General features: G+C 44.2%; 2 protein-coding genes across 3 annotated transcripts in view; one reads left to right on the top strand and one right to left on the bottom strand.

Annotated features, from left to right (window-relative positions):
• Window positions 1-2,207, top strand: part of PRPH2 (peripherin 2) — a 45,370-nt gene extending 43,163 nt beyond the window's left edge. Inside the window, exon 3 of the mRNA XM_077485712.1 lies at window positions 640-2,207. Coding sequence (XP_077341838.1) covers window positions 640-864 — 225 coding nt within the window. The 3' untranslated portion in view covers window positions 865-2,207. The remainder of the gene's footprint in view (window positions 1-639) is intronic.
• Window positions 2,208-11,871: 9,664 nt separating this feature from the next.
• Window positions 11,872-20,278, bottom strand: part of UBR2 (ubiquitin protein ligase E3 component n-recognin 2) — a 128,144-nt gene continuing 119,737 nt past the window's right edge. For both annotated transcript variants that reach the window (XM_077485711.1, XM_077485710.1), the window contains exons 45-47: window positions 19,746-19,916; window positions 14,098-14,199; window positions 11,872-12,419 (exon numbers count right to left, since the gene is read on the bottom strand). In XM_077485711.1, the coding sequence (XP_077341837.1) occupies window positions 12,278-12,419; window positions 14,098-14,199; window positions 19,746-19,916 (415 nt within the window). In that variant the 3' untranslated portion in view covers window positions 11,872-12,277. The remainder of the gene's footprint in view (window positions 12,420-14,097; window positions 14,200-19,745; window positions 19,917-20,278) is intronic.

The raw sequence follows: 20,278 nt of genomic DNA, 5'->3' as shown, positions 1-20,278 counted from the left end.
GGGATCTCCGCTGACCCTAGACCCCAAACCATGCCTACTGGGTATCTTCCCTGACGCTAACACTGACAAATACACGAAAACTTTTATGCAGGAGACCCTATTTTCTGCCCGGAAAACTATTACTAAACTCTGGATGAGACAAGTTCCCCCTAGATTATCTGACTGGGAAACGGACATTAATAGCACATTGCCTTATAAAAAAATGTGTCTATATTAATAGAGGGTGCTCTGCAAAATATAACAAGATCTGGGACCGTTGGCTGAACACAACTGACACGTGTGTAACGCCGCAGAGCGCATTTCCTTCTTTATCGTACCACCCTACTGGACCTATACCATATGGCTCATTCTCTTCAAATCTGTATAATAGCAAATTATATATTGATACCCAAAAAGATCTAATGTATTGCTACATTGTAACAGTCTTTATAATTAACCAGAGACTTCTGACTATCACCCACGTGAGTAAGATGTATAATAATTGTGCTGAACCAAGGATATAATGTTTGTGCATTGGAAAATTGTACTATTATTATTTTATTTTTTTGGGGGGGGGAAATAAAGTTTTAATAAAAAAAACAACAGAACTAGACAGGGATGTGCAATGCAGTTTTAATGGAGTTGTAATACATCCCACAGATGGCCGTCATGATTGGGCTGCGGTATCTGCACACATGTCTGGAAACCATAGACAACCCTGAAGACCCCGAATGCGAGAGTGAAGGTTGGGTGCTGGATAAGAGCCTGAAAGAGACTTTTTCATCCTTCTGGGAGTCCCTGAAAAGTTTGGGTAAGCTGAACCAGGTGGAGAACGCGGAAGGTGATGGAGGAGACAAGGGTCCATCAGTCGCCACAGTCAGCTGAACTCCAGGACCCACAGGGACTGCGAAGAAGACATCTTTACCAACATGAATTTTACTTCTGCGCAAAAAAAAAAAATGCGCATCTGCTAAAATGTCCAGACATCCCCCTTCATTGCACAGCGGTTTGTGCCGCATTCACTATCAATTCTTTTTCTAAATTGCACATATCCAAACTAAAGAGGGTCTCTGCCAAAAAATATATAATTAAAATTGCCCAACCTCATAACATTTTGCAAGAATGAATTCAGTGAAGGGGACTGGACTAGTAATTATTTAACATTTCTCCCTTTAAGTTGCTACCATAAATGTACTAAAAAGGAATTCCTTTATATCAGATTGAGAGACAGAAGGTTTTTTCTGTATAGTGTTGCATATACATTTATTATTACAGGTCTGTTAAGTGCAAAATGATCACTGGCTCCGTAACGGCCTGGGATGTTGTACACTATTATATCAGATAAAGGCTTGTTTGTTAGAACACAGGGCTATAGCTGGTTATTCTAGAAATGGGAAAAGTATTTTGAGTCACTAGTTTCCAAAAATCTGGGAAAAAAAAAAAAAATGTTTAAGCTACACCTATAAGCCAGTTTGTACTTAAATACTATTAGAATTTTATTGCTGCCTCTAATCGGGTAACAAAATGTAAAAGCTGATATGCTGAGGGACAGAGGCCTATGGGTAACACGGAACAACAAATAACATTAGACACAGCTAAGCTGCCATTTTTTTCTCATCTTGCAAGGCCCCATTCACATGGGCGCTGAGGCCTGTAGTCCATCAATGAACTGCGCGAATATGCTGTTTGAGGCACCAGGTGCTGCTTGCAGGCAAGCCATCCAAGTCTATGGGGATGCCAATTTGACAGGCCTGCAGGTACGGGTGAGCACTGTCTGTATATGGGGCTGCTTATCAGAAGGCCTGCAAAATTGGTACAAATGGCTGTAGCAATGCACCCACTACATCCCCATAGACCTGAATGGGCTGCTTGAACACAGCACCTGGAGGCTTAAGCCCCATATAAACATGGCCACTTCACGGACTACCGGCCTCAGCGCCCATGTGAACAAGGCCTAATTGATAAATACAGTTTGTATAGTTACTTTATTCTGGCTGTTGCATCACAAGTTTGTCTTTCTGCATCAAACAACATTTCATTCAATACATAGTCAGACAAGTTTGTGAGATATGACCCCGTTTTGTGGCTGAAAACCACTACCAGCATTTTGGAGTAAATGAAAATATGACAAAAAAATTCTGTTTGTTCATCTGACTTTACACTGCAAGCTTTATGGATGATAGCGACACAAATAAAACATGTAACAGTGATACGTAGATTGGATGCAACTCAGTGTAACCTGTGATGTATTTGTGCTTATCCAACCCCTGCATTGTGTCACAAATTAAACTGAAGGCAGCCGCTCAAATCGACCCTACAATAACATGGGCGATGAAAATTGGGAAAAGTCATTCATCATGTGCACAATGTAATACAAAAATACCAAGCACTGAGCTATGCAAGATGAGGAGGACCTTTGCTGAAACACAGCACTTCTTACTGTATGTAGCTCAGTGGTCTCCAAACTGTGGTCCTTTGAGAACCATTCCACCCATGGACTACAATGACGGGGCCCAATTCCTCCCATTGACGCCAACAACGGGGCCCAATTCCTCCCACTGACGCAAGCGACGGGGCCCAATTCCTCCCACTGACGCAAACGACGGGGCCCAATTCCTCCCATTGACGCCAACGACGGGGCCCAATTCCTCCCATTGACGCCAACGACGGGGCCCAATTCCTCCCATTGACGCCAACGACGGGGCCCAATTCCTCCCATTGACGCCAACGACGGGGCCCAATTCCTCCTATTGACGCCAACGACGGGGCCCAATTCCTCGCATTGACGCCAACGACGTGGCACAATTCCTCCCACTGACGCCAACAACAGGGCACAATTCCTCCTATTGACGCCAACGACAGGGCACAAATTCTCACATTGATACCAACGACAGGGCACCATTTTTTCCCCACTGACACCAACTATGGGGCACCATTTCTTCCCACCGACACCAAGGATGGGGCACAATTCCTCCCATTGACACCAACAGTGGAGCAGAATGCTTTCCATTGACATGATGGGGCACTATTCCTTCCACTGACATCAACAGTGAGACCTTAGTCCTCCCAATGACAGCAAATATAAGGGCATTGTTTACTTCCACTGGACACCAAAACATTTTCCACCCCCACTGGCCCTAGTTTAGCCACCCCCCCCCCCCCAAATCTGAAGAACAGCAAATTGGCCCTTTGTTTAGAAAGTTTGGGGACCCCTGATGTAGCTAATATTACTACAGTCCGTTACAGCACACACAGTATCTGCGTTGTTCTGCAATGAAAATGTTTCCTTTGGACCACCTTAGCCCAATCTAAAGTGCATTGAAACCTGACATTCTACTTTAAAAGCAACTGCAACAGGTTAAAGGAACATCAGCACAGGACAGTCAATGACCTAAACATTGCCTTGTCCAGCAAGTCCCAGTTCCTATTGCAGCATCAGGAGAGTAGATTCAAGGGGTGGCGGGGGAGCCTTTTGAAAGAACCTGAACACAGCACCTATGGAAAGGAGGGTATGCATGCACACTTGGACCAATGTTGGCATGGTCAGAATTGAATTGAACCTTTGTGGATACCACGTTCGAAGCTGCCATTCCTGACTTTTAAATATGCAGGCTTCAATTGCATCACTCATCTTGATTCCGTACACAGAAACACTAAAAGAAACATGCAGTTTGGGAGTTCAGATTTTTACAGTAACTTGACACCAGGGAAGCCAAAAAATGATGAAAGGCCCAAGCCTGCACATATAACCAAGTTAGCAATGGTAGCGCCCATATTTACATCCTCATGTTTTTTCTTTAAACATCAGGACATTACAAGAGACTCAGCAGCTGTTATCAGTACTAGTATACTGTGCGGAAGGTCCTAGTTTTTGGCCACTGAGCATATAACATCTAAATGTAAAGGTTGATCATACATAGGAAAAGCCATCTATGTCAATAATGGGTGACACTTTTGTTCATTGCTTTTACAATCACTAAACCCTGGATGTTTAGAACTTGTGGCCTTTTATCCTTTATAAGGCCATTGAGCTGCTCTCCATTACAACATGATTATATTTTCTCTGAATGTTCACTTGGGGACACAAACCTCTACCCTAGGAGTACAGTCAATATGAAAAATAAGGACATTGCTCTTCCAGGTCCCCACTTGTGCACAGTAGAACTTGAACCGAATAGGACAGATGTAAATTTTTGTGAAATCAATACCCACTCAGTTTTCTGTCCACATTCTGACAGCAGACGGTGGCAGACCTATGTTGGATCTATGGGCTGCCGGATGTAAAAGACTTGTGTCCATTTACATCATGCTACTGAGGACCTGTCTTGTTAAGCTCTGTGATGTCTACTTGGAGACAACTTCTACCCTAGATGCTTGGAAAACATAAAAGAACAGGACATTGCTCTTCCAGGCCACCCACATCTGTGAGCAGAATGGGATGGATGTCACTTTTACGGAATACCCATTCAGTTGTCCACATTTTGACAGCACACTGACAGGCCTATGTTGGATCTATGTGCTGCCAGATGTAAAAGAGTCATTTACATCAAACTACCACTGATCTGTCACGTTAAAGTCTGGAAAAACTTAAAAAAAAAAAAAAAAAAAACACATGCAAAACTTTTCAGTTTTTTTCTTTTGGTAGGTGGATGTAAATGGACACAAGTACTTTTACATCCACCTGCCCATAGACCCGCATGAAGCTTCTGATAAAGTATGCCTGAAAAACTGACAGGTGGACCTGATTGGAAAGCCTGTGTGAAAGGGGTCCAACAAATTTAGCTAAACTCCAGCCAACACTTTTTTGGCCCCATTCACACTTATTAAAAGGGGCTGTCACTGATTACACGCAAAAACCCTAGCAGGGGTTCCCAGCGATCCTACGGCTGTTCACATGTAATCACTAATGGGGCGATCATCTGAACATTATCAGCCCTGGATCTAGACTGCCTGCATCCAGGGCCAATCACTGGCTCCATAAGTGAATACATAAGAATAGCCACGATCAGCAGAATTTTGAATTTGGCACATTGATTGCACCACAATGTAAAAGTGGTGCATTCTAGAACTACCTGAATTTGGTGCATGAGTCACTCTCAGAACCAAGTGTCGCAAATGCTTCATGAATTTGGCAATACAGTAATAAAAATAAATAAAAGGGATTAAACGTGGCACAGTAGCTTTATTGAATCCCCCTGTGTGCCCTAACAAACTGGTAGAAATTTAGATTTTGCCTTTCTCCATTGTACATTGAGAAGAGTAAGCGCAGCCTAGCCTAAAGCCAACCATAGATGGTTTGGATCTCGGCCAGTTCAGCAGGGAAATTTGAACCATGTATATAGGCAGGCTGAATGTACCCAAGTTGTTCCATGGATAAAATTGGGTATGTTGGCTTTTTACATGCGATTATTGCCAGTGGTTATAGCCGCTAGCAATAACCACTGTGTTCTCCCAGAAGGGAAGGCCCCCCCCACCACGAGATCACAATAGCTCCACGGGAGGCCATTTAACGTCTGTCCCAATAGAAAGACTTATGCCTGGTACACACAATGAGATTATAGAATAAAAAAATAAAAAAATTGGAAGTGATGCATTGTGTTGTAATGTATTTGTATTGCATTTTCAAACAAGTGTACCGATCAAACAAAAATCGTACGATCTGGCATTGTATGCAAAAATGTTTTGTGCATGTCTGATCAAATAAAATCAGCTGACCTGTCCTGATCGGCTCACAAAAGCTCTGTACTAACGATCAGATTATTGTACATCACTCCAAAAATCTGCATTTTCTGACCGTGTATGGGGCTTTAAGCCGGCCATAGATGTGATTTTCTTGGGTTGCAGGAAAGAAAAATCACTTGAAATCCCCATCAACACAATGTTGATGGGGGAATCTAGTGATTTTCTTTCCTGCAATCTGTGGTTGCAGGAAAGAAAATCACACACGCCATCTATGACCTGCCTAAGGTCTCTTTCACACGGCCGATCCGTTCAGGTCCGCCTGTCAGTTTTTCAGGCGGACCTGAACGGATGCTCCATTGGCCTCTATGGAGCGTCGGATATCAGCAGTGACATGTCCGCTGAAATCCGACCCGCTCCGAACCGAAAAAGTGTGACGGAGAAAAACCTACCTTTCCATCCGTCATCGTAACGGGTGTCAATGGACTCTGCGGTCCGTCCTCACCCGATCTCCCATAGGGGAGAGTGGCGCTCTGACAGGTCCGTCCCTACAGTGTGCAGAGATGGACCTGCCATCTTCCTGCTCAGCGGGGATCGACGGAGCGATCCCTGCTGAGCAAGTGGATGTCCACGGGCGGATCATCGCGGATCCGCTCCGTGTGAAAGCCCTTAGTCTTTCTATTGGGACATACTTAAGCTGGCCATAAACAGATAATTGTTTTGCCTTTTAGCTTGTAGACTGAACAGGAAAAAAAATTAATCTAAATTAACTCTTTGCACACTGCTATACGCCCTAATTTCCAGCAAATTTTTGCATTAAAAAACAAACAAAAAAAACAGGTAATTTTTGGTATGCGTATATTGCAATACTTGTTCAAGCTGGCCAGCTGCAGCAAAGTAATTGCTCTTATGGCCAGTCTCTACTCTACTTTGCAGAATGCCAAGATAATTGCTTATAGCATTCTTTAGCAGAGGAAGTGTCATAATGGGGCAGACAGACACAGCTGGAGACTCTGAGAATGCACCCAAGAGTGGAATTACAAGGTATAACTAAGAGATTAATGACAATCTTAGAAGGCACACAGCTTAGTTTGACCAACCTCTAAACTCACACACATACTATATATAAGACAGAGGAAAGCTGGTATCCTTAGAATGACCATTCCCACAGCAATCTATAGCCATCCCAATGAAAGTGCCCACGCTGTAATTAGTGAAACTGATGAGCAAGCGTTAGCAGGATTGCCCCAGTGCTAATAGCCTAATCACCTTTTCCTTCTGTCCTTGTACCTGCCAATGGCACCGGTATTCAGGTAATCCAAAGCTCATCACTGACATATCTGGGCTACCTTAGCGCTGAGCTAGTCAACAGCGTCTCAAGCTCAACAGATGCCAGGTCAAGAAGAGGACAACCAAAACAAGGACAACCAATGCGTTTATTCTGGATAAGTTGTGTAGCTTTGTTTTTTTTTTTATACATATATTACATTCAAATATTACAAGGATTTAAACGTATATTAAAGAATTCAAAGTCTTTCAGGCTGAATTCCATTCATACATATTTTTACATGAAAATTTCTACATGAAACATCAATACATGCTTCAAGAAAGGAACATCTCGAATATTGCATGGACTGAAGAAAAAAAATAAGAGTTGGAAAAAATAAGGGGAGGCCTATTTGATACAACATAAAGAAAGTTTAAGGGTCAGCCCACTTAGAACAAATATTTCACTTCTGGGTGGTGTCTAGGGGAGGGGGTCTGAATCACTTAGTGGCTTTCCCAAATCACAAAGGGAATTTAGATATAAGATCTGCCCAACAAAAGTTTACTCTGGCTGCCTCAAAGTCTTCATATTCTTGCTAAAGTCCCTTTGTAATGGGTGTCAGGGGGGCGGAGCTGGGAACCTTTGCAGAAAATTAATACACAATCTCAGAGATACAGGAAGCCTGTATGATTTGGTTTACTAGCACCTTACCAAAACATGCATCTGTTGCCAAAGGGCCTGGAACCACTAAAGAATACAGCCACAGATTCATTAGAACGTAGTAACATATAAGGTATATTACAATATACTCTTTGAGGCATTGTCCCTTTTTCGCCTTTAAGAGTTCCCTCTTTTCAAAAAAAATGACAGGTTCTTTTTAAGCCACAGAGTGGCTGCCACCACATGTGCAAGAAATCCCAGCTAAACAAATGTAAAGAAAATGAGAACCTCCGTCTACAAGTCACACAATCAAATGACTACAAATCTTCCAAAACATTCACAGATAGATCACCAATGTGCCAAATTTAGGGTGGAAGTAGATGGAAGGTTGTAAAGTTAATAAAAAAATAAAAACATTAAATTTCTCATAAAAGTTTTCTGTTAACTAAAGTCACTGCTCCAAAGATTGAGCTACATCAATAGTGATACCCCTGCTGCAAAACCAAAAGAGCCGCTTCACACAGGGGCGACCTGGGATCCGACTTTGCCGCCCCAAGAAGCGCGGTTGAGAAAATCAATAGAAGTGAATGGAGCCGTCTTAATGTACACTACTGAAGCCGCTCCGACTTCAGAAAAGGTTCCTGTACTACTTCAATCCGACTTGTACCCATTGATTTCAATGGAAGTTGCCTCCAAGTCGGATCCCCTGTCTTAACTGGAGCAACTTTCCAGGAAGTAAAAATAGTTTTCTAGGCAAACCCCTCCCTCCCACAGAGCTGATTATTACGTGATTTGCCACTGGCAAAGTCCCCTGTCCTGGAGACAACTATAAGTTGCCTTGTAAGTTGCATCAAGTCACGCTGTGATTCATACTCAAGTCGTGTTGCCCCTGTGTGAAACGGCTCTAAAATGTACCAGTGTTATAAACACAAGTGTGAAAACTAAGTATAAAAAAAAAAGTCTATGGGCGCTGGGTATCAATTATCCCTGATGCAAATGTATAATAAAAATGTAAATAGCAAAAAAAGGAGAAACTTATTTTGCACACCAAAACGTCTGTTTAGCAATCCAACATATGTGTCATACTCCACCAGTGTTGAAAGTAGTATATCCAGTGTTTATTTTGGTGTGCAATATAAGTTTCTCCTTTTTCTGGTCTTTAAATATTGGCAATTTATATTTTTATCATACATTTGCACCGGGGATAATTAGGATACTCAGCTCCCATACACTTAAATACTTAAAGTGTTGCTAAACCTAGGACCCTGCATTCACTATATCTGGTCTCCCACAGTACACAAAAAATGGAAAAGCAAATTATTTTGCTAAATATAAACTGCTAAATATCTTTTCTCATCTGCAGTATATAGCAGTTTTGTCACTTCTATCAGTGCCTGTCCTATCAAGATACAGGACCCCTGACCCTCTGTCTGGACAGTATTAATTGGCCCTGTGCTGATCACATGCACTCTCCCAAGAAATAAAAAAAAAAACTGTAGCACAATACAACAAAAGGAGCATGTGCAGCCTGACTCCAGTAACTGTCTTTTCCAGACCGGTTTGTGAGTCAGTGGAAGAAGGGGAGGATCAGAGAGGACATGATCAAACAGCCTTTTTACACAATGCAGAGGATTAACCCCTTAGGTTCCACAGTGAGTATACCAAGCATGCTTTACTGCATATACAGACTGATTTTACTGTTGTTGGTTTAGCAATTTAATTCTCATAAAAGCCACTATAGAAAGTGAATTGGTGTACTGTGTGCTATCCTGGTCAAAACTGTTGCAAACACAAGTATTAAAGTTAAACTATAAGGTAGTTCAGTGAAGTGAAGTGTAGTTCATGTATTCTAATGAAGTCCTAAATTCAAACCACAGGTGTGAGTAGATTATTACAGTGCTTTCCTGTCTAAAAAATGTCAAATTGTCTCATGGACCATGACTGCATGGTCATAAGGATCCTGGAACTTCATTATACAAGTATTATCCGCCCAAAACATTTTGGACCCCGGACCATCGCACCAACACTATATGGTCAAACGTTATGAGGCTATCCCCCCAAAATTGAGCTCAAGTGTTTCCAGTGAACAGGTATTTTTACTTTCTGCTATAAAACATATCCAATAAAAAAAAAAAATCAAATTTCTTCATAAATTTAGGCCAATATGTATTCTACTATGTTTTTGGTGAAAAATCCCAATAAGAGTATATTGATTGGTTCGTGCAAAAGTTATAGCATCAACAAACTATGGGATATATACTGGAATTTTTTTTATACTAGTAATGATGGCAATCAGCGACTTATAGTGGGACTGCGATATTGCAGCGGAAATTCTGCCACTGAACCAGTGACAGTAAAAGTGATCAGTGCTAAAAAAAAAAATATGTACTGTCGCTGTACTGAAACTGGATGGGGAGGGGTTAAACATCTAGGGTGATCAAAGGGTTAAATGTGTGCCTAGCCCGTGTTTTTGTGTGCTGCTTTTACTAAGGGATGTGATGGCTTTTCCAAAAGCCGTCAGGACGGAGCTCTGCATTGTTTACATATGCACAGCTCCTCCATTCAGCTGCTCTCGACAATTAGTGGGTGTCGACGGAAAATCCATTGGCTGGTACTCGCTGACCGGCTTCTGCTGTGACTAATCACAGCAGAAGTAGAGCGTGCCCTACCTGGAAGTGCAGAATTACATATATATGTGTGATTCTGCACAAACTAGATGCCCTGCAGCAGTCTGTTATTCAATTCACAAAAAAAGTATTAACCCTTTAACTACCTGGAAAAAAAATAAGCAGTCAAAACTATTAGAGAGACACTTTACCTGAATTTCCTTTTAAATAAATTTGGGGCCTCTGCATGTATTACTCCATTACATTTAATTCAGCCCTTTGTAGAGGAGCCCTATATAATCCAGAAGAATGACTTGCAATGCTAATTTTACCTTGTACTGTTCAAAATCAGTGGAAATCATATGCTGACGAAAGACCAGGGCAGCCTAATACTAGATTTCTTTCACCAGCAGGTGACACTGCAAATTTAATTTTTAAATTAAGCATCCCATCATAGGAAATCCTGGGAGCTGACAAAGTCGGCAGTCTATTTTACTGTACTGAGAAGTTCCTGAACACACATGAAAGTTCAAAGAACTGGAAGTCCCTAATTTAATGAAGAATACTCCTTCTGGCAGCCTAAATTACAGGCATCAGTTAACTAAGGACAACTTTCAGCATAGGGAGATGAATTCCACCCAGTATTAAAAGTTCAGTGACCATTTCTCCATACTTGTAAGGCGGCAATCATCAATACTGTCTGTAACATAACTGATGAGTATAATTTAATAAAAATACAACAGTCCACCCTCTTTAGCCTTCTAACCAAGAAACCACCCAATCAGTTGCTTACTTACCTCTCAGCACGACAGTCACAGACCTCATCTGTGCCACATTCAACTTCAAGCTGGCCACACCTGAGCACGTGAGCCCCCATAGATTTAATAGGGTCATACTCTGAGTTTCTCCAGTCACAGAGCTAAAAGATGATTTTGGCCCAGAAGAGGTACACTGTATGGCCAAAATAAATGGAGAAGCTTTCAAAAATTTAGCTCAGGAGAGGTGGAGGGCATGATTTATTCTACAGTACACAAAAATATTTTAAACAATTGTATGCTTCCAACCTTCTTTTCCAGCTTCATAAAGACATGGTTTGAGCAGTTTGCTGTGGAGGATCTTGGGTGGCCTGCACAGAGCCCTCACCTAAACCTCACAGTATAACTTCAGGGTGAATTGGACTGTCAACCACAAGCCATGTCTTCTTGTCTAACATCAGTACCTGACCTTACAAATGTTCTTTTGGATAAATTTCCACAGACACGCCACAAATTCTTGTGGAAAACCTTCACAGAAGAGTAGAGGATATATTATAACCACACAGAAGTGGGGAGCAATGCCACAATAAAGCCCATGATTTTGGAATGGAAGGTCCACCGAGCTTGTATAGGTGTGATGGTCAACGCCCTGAAACTTTTGCGAAAGCAGCTGGGTGGTAGGTTTTTAGGCAAGTCAAGGAGAGCCAGGTAAGATGGACTAGTGCACTGGTTACTAAATGTAGACTTGTTTGTTAAGCAAGCTGGTTGTCCTATTCTGTTGCTAGAAGTTTACTCTTGTGGGACTGGAGCATGTGGGAGGAATTCTGACAAAGTTTTTCTACTTGGATCAGAATGTGGCTGCAATAGCAGCAGATAGTGTAAACACGAATGTGTTCATTAGCAATAAAAACAGAATTTTCACAGATGAGTGGAAATATACTTTACATACATTGACATCTCCAAAATTTTTTGCTTTTCCCTTGACAATGTTTGAAAATTTAAATACAAATTAACTATTGACACTGTCACTTAAAGATAGACCAGCAACATGAAATGCTCAGCTTGAGCGCTACGACTTACATTTGTCCCTCTCTCTATTCAGGTCCTACATTACATGTGTAAGCTGAGAACTCCTAATAAGATGACCTTTGTAGTGTTTCTCGGGGGAAAAAAAAAAAACAAACTCTGCTTTATTCCTTGGACTTGACAATGAAATATAAATTAAAGGTCTGAGCTGTTTATACATATGACATATCAGTCACATAAATTTTCTTATAGAAAATGAGACTGCTAAAAAATAAAAAAAAGTCAAAAATGAAAAGGAGCCTGCATTATAAATGTTGCCATTCAATGCCCGCTAACGTCTGATTGGCTTCCTGTGCATGTCCGATCTCCTCTGTAATGCTGTGCTGCTGCCAGAGTTTCTGGATCTTCTTGAAACGCTCTTTGCAGAGGTGAAGGGGGTTCCCCCGTCTAGACAAACACAAGACACTTCGGTTAGCACAAGCACTGACTATTGTTTATATGACTCTCTCCAAAAATGTAATTGCAGTGTTAATAATATAATACCATTTTATGGCACTTTTTCGCTAGGTACAACAAATAATTACATTTTACTTGTCTGGTGTTTTTATTTTGTCTCTTGCACCCCTTAATGGTTTAAGAATTTAACATAACAAAACATACCTACAGTACACTTACCTTCTCTGTGCAATTGTTTTGCACAGAGCAGCCCCTATAATTCTTTGTGGGGTGCCCCGCTGGCACTCCAGTCCTCTTATCTTCATTGGGTGCTCCCATGGAGAGCCGCTTTCCCCGTGCTGGCTCACGCCCGAGTCCCGCTGCTGCATCGATTGACACAGACAGCAGAACTCAGCCTTACTCCCTCGTCACTGGATTTGATTGAAAGCAGCGGGAGTAAATGGTTCCTGCTGCTACCAGTCTGTCCAATGAGGAAAGAGTCAGTGGCTAGAGCACATCGCTGGATCGGATTGGGCTCAGGTAAGAAAAAGCGGGGGGTCTGAAGGGAGGCGCCGCAGCACAGAATGTTTTTTTACCTTAATGCATAGAATGCATTAATGTGAAAAACCTTGAGGCGTAGCAACCACTTTCAGGTAAAATTAGTTAAAAAAAAGCTGCTTTTGCTCCCATTAGATGCCTTCAGTCTTCATACCTCAAAGACAAGAATCATCATTACACCCACTTCCTCTAAGCAGAGAGCTGTCATGAACCTGCCCCTGGAATGACTTCATCACGTGGCTTAGGGTATTACTACAGTGAACAGTGCTCGCTCATCATTACAAGGATGCCTTTGCAGCAGCAGGGTCTACCCACTGCTGTCATCAAACTGGCCAGAAGACTCTTGGAAAGTGGGTGAGTATATCACCAAATCCAAAAGGCTATTAATGGACTCATGACACACAACTGGGATAAAGTTGTGTATAGGAGAGCTATAATTTGCCCATGCATGGCAAAGAAAAAAGGTTAATTTAACCTTAATACCAAATTCTGACCTTGCCTCATTCCCACATCACTTTGTTTGGCTGTTGACCTTGAGGAAAAGGCCCTGTTTAAGTTCCAACCCGACTAGTAGGAGGTAACATAAGGTTATCTCATTCACACTCTCTTGTGATATGATTACTCTGCAATACAAGTCCGGCATTTGACAATCCTTGGTGTGCTGGTGAATATGTGCATTTAACATAAGGCTATAGACCTACTTTCCAGGCCCCCAAATGACAATACTAGGCCAATCAATTCCAGTTTGCTGATCAGAACAGAGAGGGAAGCAAAAAAATGCTATGGGCTCTCTACAAAACAACTCACACAGACTACATATATGGACCCATTTGGACTGTTGGTTTAAACTGCTATGTTCCCTCTGGTGCTTGGTAGGTGTCAACAGAACAATCGCAATCTGCTCATTATAGTGACAGATGGCAGGTGCTAAAGGAAATATACTGTATCAGAGTATACACATTTGTGGGTTTCACCTAGGTATACAATATGATGCCAAAGCCAGCAATATACGATGCAGATTAAAAGGCTATAATACAGACAAAAACAAAGTTTCAGCATGAATTTTACAAAACCTTTGTGAGCTATTTTATGAAGAAGCAGTGGTGTATGGTGAGATACCGTTAAAACATACCGGAGTCCTTGGTCTGTCTCTCCATAGTCGTCAAGATACGGAGGAGCATAGAAGCAGCCCTTTGTTTTCCCAGCCAAGAAGAGGACCTGACATTCTCTTACTCTGTAGAGACCATAAAAAAAAATATATATATCAAAACAGTAAATTAATGTATGATGAGACTAACCTTTATTTAGGTACAATGCCAACATATTTTACAGCACTGGAACATGAGAAAACAGATATGAACCAAATTCATATAACTAAGGTGATTTAAGTGCAGTTCGGCATTACAAGGCTGGGGAAGCACCAGAAACTGCAAAATAAACAGTTTTCATTGAGCAGCCACATCTTGTGTGCCTTAATGAACAAAATGGGTGTATTTACTAACACTGGAGAGTGCAAAATCTGGTGCAGCTCTGCAGGGTAGCCAATCAGCTTCTGATGTCAGCTTGTTCAATTAAGCTTTTACAAAAAAAAAAAAAAAATTTGGACTGTCCTCTCAACCTGGACCACAAAACCCCCTCATTGTGCTATATGTTTTCTGCTGCACCATTGGCATGGAAATTTGTGCTTAAAGTAGAACTATAGGCAACACTTTTTTTTTTCATTTTGGATAGAGTAAGGGAGGGTTATAACCCCTGTCATTTTATTTTTTTTACCATCCCTGCCCTATTGCAGAGATCTCCTTTCACTTCCTGCCCCATAGCCAAACAGGAAGTGAGAGAAAATCTATGCAAATTAAGGGAATCCATTGCCCCCCCCCCCCCGGCCCACAGAACTAGTATCCCCACTCGAAAATTTCAGGGCAGGTCTTAAACAGCAAGAGGTGTGTCATTGACAGGAAGAGGTGGGTCATATTTAAATTAGGGGGTGCACGAGTTTAGTCAGGCCTAGGGCAGCACAAAACCTAAATACACTACTGGTCAGAAGCATTAAAAACGCCATAGAGGGGTGGGTGCTGTGTCTGTCAATACTCAGAAACCGATTTTACAGTAAATCAAAAATCCTATTTTCTCATTCGTTCATTGACAGACACAGCGCTTCCTTATTCAGAACCATATGGATGTCCCAAAGCAGTCCCAAACATGAGGGGTGGGGCAGCCAACAAAAAAAAACAAAAAAAAAAACAGGCCAACTAGACAACCTGGAGCTCAACGAGAACAACTGGAGCCCAACCTGAACAGCAAGAAAATCCCTTAATGAAAACCCTCTAGACAGCAGCCTGCAGAACCTTGCGGCCAAAAGAGGCATCCGCAGATGCCAGCACATCCACTTTGTAAACTTTTGTTAAAGTGTGCACCGACCAGGTGGCTGCCTTGCACACTTGCATCACCGACGCCTGATGACGCAAGGCCCAGGAGGCACTCAGCGCCAGAGTAGAGTAGGGAGGGAGTAACCCGACCCCTGACAGAATAGGCCAGAGTTGAGGCCAGTCCGGGGCCACTAGAATGATCGGATTTCCTTCGGCCTCAATCCTGCGTAACAGCCAAGGCAGACGCTTGAGAGGAGGGAAGGCGTAGATCAGACAATACTGGCCCCACGGAGCCACCAGAGCGTCTGAAGCATCCGCCAGAGGGTCCCGAGACCTGGCCACAAACCTCTGCACCTTCCTGTTGACTCGGGATGCCATCAAATCTACCTCTGGAGACCCCCAATGCAGACATATATCTTGAAATACCTCCTAATGAAGGGACCACTCCTCTTGGTCCAACACTTGTCGACTGAGGTAATATGCCTGCCAGTTGTCCACCCCCGGAATGTGTTTGGCGGAGATGGCTGGGATGAAATGCTCTGCCCATCAGAGAATGCCGGCTACTTCCAGGCCCGCTAACATACTCCTTGTTCCTCCCTGGTGGTTGACATAAGCCACCGCCATGGCATTGTCTGGGAGCCCCTGAAGTCAATCCGTCCAATGATCCAGACAGAGTTTGATTGACCGGAGTTCCAAAATGTTGATAGGTAGCCTGGATTATTCCAGTGTCCAGCGACCCTGAGCAGAGCTCAGGCCCAGGACCCCTCCCCTACCCAGACAGACTGGCATCAGTGGTGACCAATGTCCAGTACAGAGGGAGAAAGATTTCACCTGCCAAAGAGCTGGGGAACTAAGCCACCGGATCAGGGACCCTTTGGTTCCTTGGCTCAGCCGAATCTGACTGTCCAGAGACCGTGGACATTTGACCCATTTTAACAAGATCTCTTTTTGCATGGGTCTCGTATGGAACTGAGCAAATGGAACCGCCTCGAACATAGACACCATCAGGCCTAGCACACGCATGCAAGTCCGCAGGGAGACCCACCTGCTGGACAGCAGTAAACGTGTTGCCGCCTGTAACTTCTGGAGTTTGTCCTGTGGAAGGAACACTCTGGCCAGAGCGGAATCCAGATTCAGACCAAGATGAACAAATTTCTGAACTGAAATCAGCGCAGACTTTTTGCAATTTAACAGCCATCCAGACTCTGAACAGCAATCTCCACGTCGCCCCTCAGGGTCACTGGGGACTCTGCTTGCAGCAGAAGGCTGTCCAGGTAGCCCAGAACAGCAATTCCCCGCTGGTGCAGCAGCGCCAGAACCGGGGCCAACACCTTGGTGAACACCCGAGGAGCGGAGGCAAGACCAAAGGGTAACGCCACAAACTGATAATGCTCCTCTCACACAGCAAAGCGGAGGAACCGCTGGTGTTGTGCACATATCGGAATGTGCAAGTAGGCATCCTTGATGTCGACGGAAGCAAGAAAGTCCCCCTGATGAAGAAATGCCACCACGGAGCGAATGGACTCCATTCTGAACTTCCACACCTGCACAAAGCAGTTCAGGGCCTTGAGGTCCAGAATCGGACGTACCATACCCTGTTTTTGCGGATAGTAAACAGGTTTGAATAAAAACCCTGGAAATGTTCCAACACCGGAACCAGGACAATCATCCCTTAAAGTAACAGGCCTTGTACCAAGCCCTGGAGGGATAATAAACGGTCCAGAGACAGATGCAGATTGGATGGAAAAAAATCTGCTTTGGGGACAAGACTGGAACACGATCTTGTAACCAGACAGAATCACTTTGTGGACCCACATGTCATTTATCAGAGAGGTCCAGGGGCCTGGAAACCAACAAAGATGTCCCCCCACCCGGACTGCGGGTGAGGGCGCCCCTTCATGCTGATGGAGCCTTACCTGGGGTTCTGGAGAACCCCGCTCTCTGTTTGCCCAACCAGGGTCGCTTGCAACCTCCCGAGGGGGGCTTGAAAGACTTAGAGCCTTTATCAGTGGACTCTGAGGGACAAAAAACTTTCTGTGTGCAGAGGACTCAAGAGGAAGAAAAAGTACCCCCCCCCCGTGACACTCCTTAATGATATCATCCAGAGTGGCCCCAAACAAACGATCGCCTTGAAAAGGCAGTTCAGCTAGGCCTGGTCCGCAGTCCAGCACTTCAGCCACAAACCCCTGCCGAAGCACTACTGAAACAGACAGCTTAGAAAGCAAGGGAGCTGTGTCCAAGGAGGCATTGCAGACAAACTGCAGCCCCTGGACTTGCTGGTCCGCCAATTCAGTGAAGGCAGGAGGAAACTGATCACAATCCAGATCATGGCGCAACAGCTTTGACCACTCTGTCAGCGTTTGAGACACCAGGGCAATGGCCAGGACCAGCCGAAGCACCAAACCCGCAATAGTGAATATAGTGCGGCTCAGACACTCTGCCTTCCTGTCAGCTGGATCTTTAAAAGTCAAAGAGTCTTCAATCGGAATCATGGTGGTTTTGTTCAATCGAGGGACTGGAGGATCCACCACAGGTGGAGTCATTCACTTCTTGAGAAGACCCTCCTGAAAAGGATAACGCACAGTGAAGCACTTTGGGACAGCAAAGGGACGTTTTGGACGCTCCCATTCCTTATAGACAAACTTGTCAAAAAAGGAGGGATAAGGGAACACTTTTGTCGTGCGAGATGGCTTGTGGGTGCCCAATGGGACCAGCACCTCTACCGCATTCTTCATTTTTAAAGTTTCCCACACAGATGCAATCAGTGCATCCACCAGCGCCTTCTAGTGCGCAGCCACTGGTGCAGAGAAATCATCCACACCGTCCACCAAAAGTCTAGGAGCGGGGGCTGCAGACCCAACAGGGTAGGCCCTGTCCACGGATCCAGATTCAGGATCCGACGAGACAGTTGAAGTAGGGGAAGGCAGGGAACACTTCTTGCTAGTCTGCGGCCCAAGAGCCACCTCCACCCAGGACACAAAGGACTCCAGGGCTACCTGTGTGTCAATAGATGGCTGGGATCCAGAGGGACCTGCAGCCTCTGATAGGGGGTCAGTTGGGGAAACATGCTCCTGAAACTCCATAGGGGAAGAGGAGAACCCCCCACACCAAGAGCGACCACTGCAAAGGGACACCCCCCATGCCAATAGTGGTACCAGGACACCCCACATCTTAGAGGGGAACTGGCCCCACCAGACTCAGCACCCCACCGGCGCAGCGTTTGCTGCCCAAGGTGTAGACCCGCACACACGTGGCGTCCGAGGAAGAGGAGAACACAGGAGTGAGCACCGGGTTAAAAGGAGGATCTTCCACCTGCTAAAAATGGTGTCTGAATTACACAGTAATGGCCGCTGCTGCCTGAGCACAAAAAAGACCAATTCATGGCCGCCGAGCTACACAAACATGGCTGTCAGCCATAAGAAGTGAGCACCGGCTACAGCAGAACGGCAGCGCTACACAAGGCTGACAGACCCCAGGAAAGCCCCTGAAAGAGAGAATCTGGGGACCCCTGGGAGCACCCAGTACCTCGCAACCCCCCCCCCCCCCCGTAAGCACTGCACCTGGTGGCAGGCGCCCCCTGCCCACCAGTACTCAACCCCTTCCCCCTGGAGCCATCATAGCACCAAACTAGCCAATATAGATTAGGGATGGGGAAAGGGGGGCTCTACCAGGGGACCAGGGACAATCCACCCCAGGAAGAGAGGGTGCAAGGGCAGAGGGGCACTGCTCCAGACAGAACCTCCCCGCCACCGAAGTGGGGGGCTGTCAGACATGAGGGACACTGTGACTCTAGCCGAGAACTGGTCGCATGCGACCTCGCAAGACGTTTAACCCGCATGGCCAGCCCCCGTCCAGTGGGGCTATGTCGTGGCCAACCTAGCGCGTAGCACGCACTCACTGGCCAGACTGGGAAGACCACTGGATCAAGTGTCCAGCCCATCGCCCAGTCCGGCAGTTGATTGCAGATCTCACTGGAAAAAATCCAGGAAAACAACAAAAATAAAATTGGCCAGGATTAGAGATCCCAACAGGGAACTAGGTCCTTACTCCTGACTAGGCAGAAAAAATTGAAGGCCTATAGCAGAGAGGGGAGTGTATATCACCTAGGACTTCCCATGGGTGTAGCCAAGTCTTTTTTCTGCCTAGTGTCCTACTCCTGTAGGGGGCGATATAACCCTATAGTTCTGAATAAGGAAGCACTGTGTCTGTCAATGAACGAATGAGAAACCTGGATACCGATTGGTTTCTACGCAGAGCTGCACAAGATTTTGCACTCTCCAGTTTTAGTAAATCCTCCTCAAATTTACTTACAGAGAAATGTAAACTGACACACTATCCCTGTACTTTGTAAAACGTGACCCTGCAAAATAAAATAAAAACAAAAAAACAGACATATTAAGCAAGCGTTACTGACCTGAGAAAGATTCCCATTCCGGATCCACAGGTATACGTGTGCGCAGTGCAGGCCCCCACGTCATCCCCTTCCAGCTCAGTCTGACAGCAGTAACTTTGAGAGCAGAGCATGGCTCCACATACCAGGCACAAAGTGGGGGCTCTGCTCTTATCCCCCCCTGACTTTGGACACCTGGAACCAAAACATTGATGAGTCAGTTTCATATTGATTTCAGTAATCACAGCAGACCATCAATACACCTGACTGGAAGTTTTGTTTATTTACATAATGGGAAGAACTAAACTGTCTTCATTAAACAGGCTGTTAATCTAGTTAATAGTGCCCATACACCTATCAATATTAATGATTATACAATCGATCGTTTAACTGAATAATAATAATAAAAAAAATATCACAAACCAAACATCCCAATAATCGCTTGCAAAAACGCTGGTACCTAGACTGATCACAAATCACAACATATATGGCCACCATAATACACTAACCATATTAAACCACCATAACAAGGCAAGAACAAGTGCTAAGTGCAAACT

Source organism: Lithobates pipiens, unplaced genomic scaffold, assembly GCF_037356315.1.
Source record: "Lithobates pipiens isolate NorthernLeopardFrog02 unplaced genomic scaffold, aLitPip1_a1.2 Scaffold_18, whole genome shotgun sequence".
In the NCBI taxonomy this organism is placed as follows: domain Eukaryota; kingdom Metazoa; phylum Chordata; class Amphibia; order Anura; family Ranidae; genus Lithobates; species Lithobates pipiens.
This window is presented reverse-complemented; position numbering and strand designations above follow the sequence as displayed.